General features: G+C 41.1%; 1 protein-coding gene across 3 annotated transcripts in view; it reads right to left on the bottom strand.

Moving 5' to 3' along the window:
* Window positions 1–379: 379 nt before the first annotated feature.
* The window catches only part of LOC109893946 (piRNA biogenesis protein EXD1), a 14,497-nt gene continuing 8,712 nt past the window's right edge, over window positions 380–6,164 (bottom strand). For 2 of the 3 annotated variants that reach the window (XM_031828989.1, XM_020487152.2), the window contains exons 3-8: window positions 4,487–4,560; window positions 4,193–4,279; window positions 3,944–4,048; window positions 3,772–3,852; window positions 3,497–3,620; window positions 380–1,510 (exon numbers count right to left, since the gene is read on the bottom strand). In XM_031828989.1, the coding sequence (XP_031684849.1) occupies window positions 1,488–1,510; window positions 3,497–3,620; window positions 3,772–3,852; window positions 3,944–4,048; window positions 4,193–4,279 (420 nt within the window). In that variant the 5' untranslated portion in view covers window positions 4,487–4,560 and the 3' untranslated portion in view covers window positions 380–1,487. Of the gene's footprint in view, window positions 1,511–3,496; window positions 3,621–3,771; window positions 3,853–3,943; window positions 4,049–4,192; window positions 4,280–4,486; window positions 4,901–6,164 lie in introns of those variants that run through there. The other variant, XM_031828990.1, reaches the window with a different exon arrangement.

The following is a 6,164-nucleotide window of genomic DNA, read 5'->3' as shown; positions in this document are numbered from 1 at the left end:
TGGGTGTTTTGTTCTAACATGTCCCAACACAACTTCCCATTGGACTTTTCAGGAGAAAAAAAATGTGTGATTAACACCATAAAAATGAGTTTCATTTCCACAATCAATTGATAATGAAGTTTCCTTTGAAGAAACATTTAGAATAATTCTGCCAGTGCTGCATACATGGTCTTCCTCGACGGCTGGAATGCATTGATGGGTGAAGTACCACTGCATGTAGTCATATCAAAGGAATTAGTTGGACATTATTGGGCTGTAACCCAGCAGAATATCACTGTACGCCGAGGACCCTATTACCAAGTGAAATGACTGCAATTAACATATTCAGAATGTACCATTACTCACGCAAATCAGGCCAGAAAGAGAGAAACACAGAATCACAATAAGCAGAGTACTGCACTGGTGTTTAATTTACATTTGTAACAAGTGTGAACAGCAATTTGAATAATCAAACAAATGTAACCAAATTAAGCCATGTACACAAGGTAAACTAGTCGCCATGATACAGAATTATCAAAATATCTCTCATCCGAATGTAATTTGATGTGAATCTACTGTTGTTTTTCCATTTGAAATAGAAAACCATTTAACTGAAACATGACTGTTTCCCCCCAAACATTGATGCAATTTACATTTGCAAACAAAATGGACAATTTACTGCCATCTAGTGGTCTTTGTAGAATATACAATTACACAAGTAATTTTCAACCAACCCTTCACAACCATAGGTGGTCCTCTTAAGTCTTTCTAAAGGAAATGAGGGAGAGACTGAGAGGAGAGGTGAGACCTTGGGGTTTCTGGATGAAGAGGCCTCTCTCTGCCCCAGGGATGTTTTCAGGCATGGCAGGACAAAAGGCAGCCTGCTGGGGCACAGCTCACTGTACTGGGCTGAGTCTTGGGCCTGGGTGGACAGGCACCTCTACCCTACCCACTGGGGCCTGGGTCTTTAGAACCCTGGGGCTCTCCTTAGGGACCTGGGCCGCTGGTATCGGGAAAACCAGGCCTCTTCCCAGGAAGAGGAAGGCAGGGAGGGAAGGCAGGGAGGGTTGGTAGTGCTGCATTTTTCATCAGAGACCTCCCTCTGCCTGCCATTGTGACCATCACTATCTCCATGAGTCCTGGTTCTCCTGATCCTGATGGAGCCGCTGGGCTGACGTCTCCAGATGGCTGTTTCCTGGAACTCTGTTTGACCTCTGGGGTCAGGGCACTGGGCATAGCATGAAGGTCAGATGCCCATGGGGTATTGCTGGGACAGGGGGTCTCTGCTCTGCTGGGGCCTGCAGCCCTGGTACTGGTCCTGGGACTACAGGCTCCTCTGTTGTGGGGACAGGGGGGTCAGGTTGTCTTTGGGTGGCTATGTTCTGGCCCTGCCCATCCTGTGATGGGGTAGGGGTCTGGGGTTGGAGCGCTCCAGCAGGCCCTGCTCAGAGACAGGGTAACAGTCGATGGCCCACTCCTGCCGCATGTGCTTCAACTCCCGCAGCTCCCTAGGCAGCTCCAGAACACTGCTCTGTAGACAGATACACAAAGCAGCACATAAGCATCTATATCATCTCAACACACTGGGACATGTATATCTCAGATAATAACTGTCATTGAGATCTATTCTTTTTATGTCACTAACTCTATTACAATGTTTTCCGTCAACATTGCCATTTGACATGTGTACAGTAATGAGTAAGTGAGTCTGGATGTTTGAGGATGTAAGTCCTCTATTTATCTGGGCGGTTGTGTGTTGGGTCATGTGTGTGTAGCTCATTGACTTGGTGTGGACAGGTTCCTCATGACTGCTGCTAAGGTAGGAGTCCACCAGGCCTGTATAGTCAGCCAGCCTCAGAGGCTGCAGATGGATCACCGACAGGGCCATGACCTTCAGCAGGGACGCAGGACAGGGACGCATGTACCATACCTCTTTGTCCTCCTACAGGTATAGTACAGACTAGAGGTCGACCGACTATGATTTTTAAACGCAGATACCGATTATTGGAGGACCCAAAAAAAAGCCAATGCCGAATAATCGGCCGATTTTTTTATATATTTTTCTAATAATGACAATTACAACAATACTGAATGAACACTTGTTTTAACTTAATATAATACATCAATAAAATCAATTTAATTTCAAGTAAATTATGAAACATGTTCAATTTGGTTTAAATAATGCAAAAACAAAGTGTTGGAGAAGAAGAAGTGCAATATGTGCTATGTAAAAAAGCTAACGTTTAAGTTCCTTGCTCAGAACATGAGAACATATGAAAGCTGGTGGTTCCTTTTTTAACATGAGTCTTCAATATTCCCATGTAAGAAGTTTTAGGTTGTAGTTATTATAGGACTATTTCTCTCTATACCCTTTGTATTTCATATACCTTTGACTATTGGATGTTCTAATAGGTACTTTAGTATTGCCAGCCTAATCTCGGGAGTTGATAGGCTTGAAGTCATAAACAGCGCAATGTTTGAAGCACAGCGAAGAGCTGCTGGCAAATTCAGGAAAGTGCTGTTTGAATGAATGCTTACGAGCCTGCTGCTACCTACCACCGCTCAGTCAGACTGCTCTATCAAATCATAGACTTAATTATAATATAATAACACAACACACAAAAAGGTCATTAATATGGTCCAATCCAGAAACGATCATTTCAAAAACGAAACGTTTGTTCTTTCAGTGAAATACGAAACCGTTATGTATTTTATCTAACGCCTGGTGTCCATAAGTCTAAATATTGCTGTTACATTGCACAACCTTTGTCATAATTATGTACAATTCTGGCAAATTAATTACGGTCTTTGTTAGGAAGAAATGGTCTTCACACAGTTCGCAACAAGCCAGGCGGCCCAAACTGCTGCATATACCCTGACTCTGCTTGTACAGAACACAAGAGAAGTGACAACATTTCCCTAGTTAAAAGAAATTCATGTTAGCAGGCAATATTAACTAAATATGCAGGTTTAAAAATATATACTTGTGTATTGATTTTAAGAAAGGCATTGATGTTTATGGTTAGGTACACATTGGTGCAACGACAGTGCTTTTTTCGTGAATGCGCTTGTTAAATCACCCGTTCGGCGAAGTAGACTGTGATTCAATGATAAATTAACAGGCACCGCATCGAATATATGCAACGCAGGACAAGCTAGATAAACTAGTAATATCATCAACCATGTGTAGTTAACTAGTGATTATGTTAAGATTGTTTTTTATAAGATAAGTTTAATGCTAGCTAGCATCTTACCTTGGCTCCTTGCTGCACTCGCATAACAGGTAGTCAGCCTGCCACACAGTCTCCTCGTGGAGTGCAATGTAATCGGCCATAATCGGTGTCCAAAAATGCCGATTACAGATTGTTATGAAAACTTGAAATAGGCCCTAATTAATCGGCCATTACGATTAATCGGTCGACCTCTAGTACAGACACACAAAATCAAGTCTTACAATGCAGATACACACACACAGACCACATCCATACTTTTGTGCTATGTTCCCTGCTTTATGTACCTTGGTGAGCAGAGACTTGATCTTGAGAGAGGAGAATCGTGATGAGGGCATCTTCAGATGTAGGCTCACCATCTGCTAACAGGAAGCCACCTGTCTCTGTATAGAAGCACAGGATATCTGCCACCTATGGAGAAATAACCCAAACACATCACAGTGATAAGGCTGGGAGGGTAACACTCGGTCTATGCCTACAGGGCAGTAAGAATACATTCATAGAACAACAACAAAGCTTCGGCTGCACACTCTAGGATCATACATTTTCTACAATACAGTACCTGCGTGTCAAAGACATTGGTGAGATTCACTCCAAACTGAGCCCTCAGACATTCGTCAATCCTATGGCAGCTATAGGTGACCTGAATAAGATAAATACACAGACAGAGGTGAAATTGCATAAGGTAGAAGTCAAATGGATTAATATAATAATATCCGGTCTATATTACTCACCTTTAAAATGTGGTTATTTTCCAGGATCATGGACAGGCTGTTCTTGAAGGCCCGGGCCTCAAGCATCAGGATGTCAAAGAGGTACACCTTGTTCTTAGTGGCAATCTACAAAGGAGATTGGATATAGTTCAGCAGTTCAAATTTCCATTCAAGACAAGTAATAGATAACGTGAAATAGAAAATGATGAACATATTCATATCCAAAAGCCTAGGTAGGATTACTTAAGAGCTCTGTCTCTCTTTCCTCACCTGCAGCCAACAGACTCTCTCGTGCTGGAACGTCTCAACCCCGTCTGCTCCTATCTCGATCAGCTGCTGCTTCCGGATGTGCATCATCTAGGTGGAGAGAGCATGATCAAGCAAGGTACTAGAGATCACTCCGTACACCCACAGGACAAAGGGCACACACCTCCTTAGACTCATTACAGCTTCATTTTCTTCAGAGATGTTATCCATCTGTATGCTAATAGTCTATGTAAAGTGAAGCGTACGCACAGGGGGCGAAGTGAAATGAAACAGTGATTGTGAGGGTTAGGTACTCACAGCAGGAACAAGCTTCTCATGGAGCTCATCAATGACCACAATGTTGACATGGCTCTCATCAATTTCTTTATCAACTGAGGAAAGGAGACATCTATTTGTTGAGCTACATCGATCATATAGCTAGCTACCTAATGAAAAAAGCTAATGATGCAAACCTTTGGCTTCAGTTAGCTAAATGTGTACAATAGAGTATAAAATATGATTCTTCCTGTATGGCTGAAACTCTGCCACAGTCAGGTCACCTTCAGGTCTGTGGTCACTAGAGTTATCTGTGCCACAAATTGAATACAGGGTCAGTTTCTTGCATTATTACATGCAATACTAATAGGACATTCATTTCAATGTGAGCAAAGTAGACAAAAACAAGTAAAGATACCTTAATAGAAAATTACTCAAGTAAAATTGAAAGTCAACCAGTAAAACACTACTTGAGTAAGTAAGTAAGTCTAAAAGTATTTGGCTTTAAATATACTTAAGTATCGAAAGTAAGAGTAATTGCTAAAATATATTTAAGTATTAAACGTAAAAGTATAAATAATTTCAAATTTATTTTATTAAGCAAACCAGATGGCACCAGTTTCTTGTTTTGATTTATTTACGGATAGCCAGGGGCACATGCCAACACTCAGACATAATTTACAAACTAAGCATGTCTATTAGGGATGTTCTCTTGATAAGTGAGTGAATTGGACCATTTTCCTGTCCTGCTAATCATTCAAAATGTAACAAGTACTTTTGGGTGTCAATGTATGGGGTAAAAAGTGCATTACTTTCTTTAGGAATGTAGTGAAGTAAAAGTAAAAGTTGTAAAAATATGAATAGTAAAGTACAGATACCCAAAACAACTACTAAATTAGTACTTTAAAGTATTTTTACTTAAGTACTTTACACCACTGTCCATAGTTAACATTAGTTGATCTTTCACCCATAATGATATGTCAATATCGAACATACTAGATACTTCCCCAGGGTCAGTCTTTGTTAAATTTGGGAATTTCACTGAAAGATATACTAAGGGTAGCTAGTAGTTACATAGCAGATGACCAGAGATTATATTCTATTTGAATAGCTTTCTAGTAATAATGACTGAAATAAAGTGCAAGTTTCCATGATTAAGGCCACCTACCATTCAAATCAAATGTATTTATATAGCCCTTCATACATCAGCTGATATCTCAAAGTGCTGTACAGAAACCCAGCCTAAAACCCCAAACAGCAAGCAATGCAGATGTTGAAGCACGTTGGCTAGGAATAACTCCCTAGAAAGGCCAAAACCTAAGAAGAAACCTAGAGAGGAACCAGGCTATGAGGGGTGGCCAGTCCACTTCTGGCTGTGCCAGGTGGAGATTATAACAGAACATGGCCAAGATGTTCAAATGTTCATAAATTACCAGCATGGTCAAATAATAGGTCTGGGACAGGTAGCATGTCCGGTGAACAGGTCAGGATTCCATAGCCACAGGCAGAACAGATTAAACTGGAGCAGCAGCACGGCCAGTGCAGATACCATTCAGAATCTCATGTCCAAACAAAACTTTAATTCCTTCCATTCTTATCCACAACTGAAACAGATTAGACCCATACATTGCAGATTACTAATTTATGCAATATACACTGGCAGCACAGGGCAGTAACTGGCACACATGAATAGATTACCAGGACGCAGGGTAATCAATAG

This window comes from Oncorhynchus kisutch, linkage group LG7 (genome assembly GCF_002021735.2).
Source record: "Oncorhynchus kisutch isolate 150728-3 linkage group LG7, Okis_V2, whole genome shotgun sequence".
In the NCBI taxonomy this organism is placed as follows: domain Eukaryota; kingdom Metazoa; phylum Chordata; class Actinopteri; order Salmoniformes; family Salmonidae; genus Oncorhynchus; species Oncorhynchus kisutch.
This window is presented reverse-complemented; position numbering and strand designations above follow the sequence as displayed.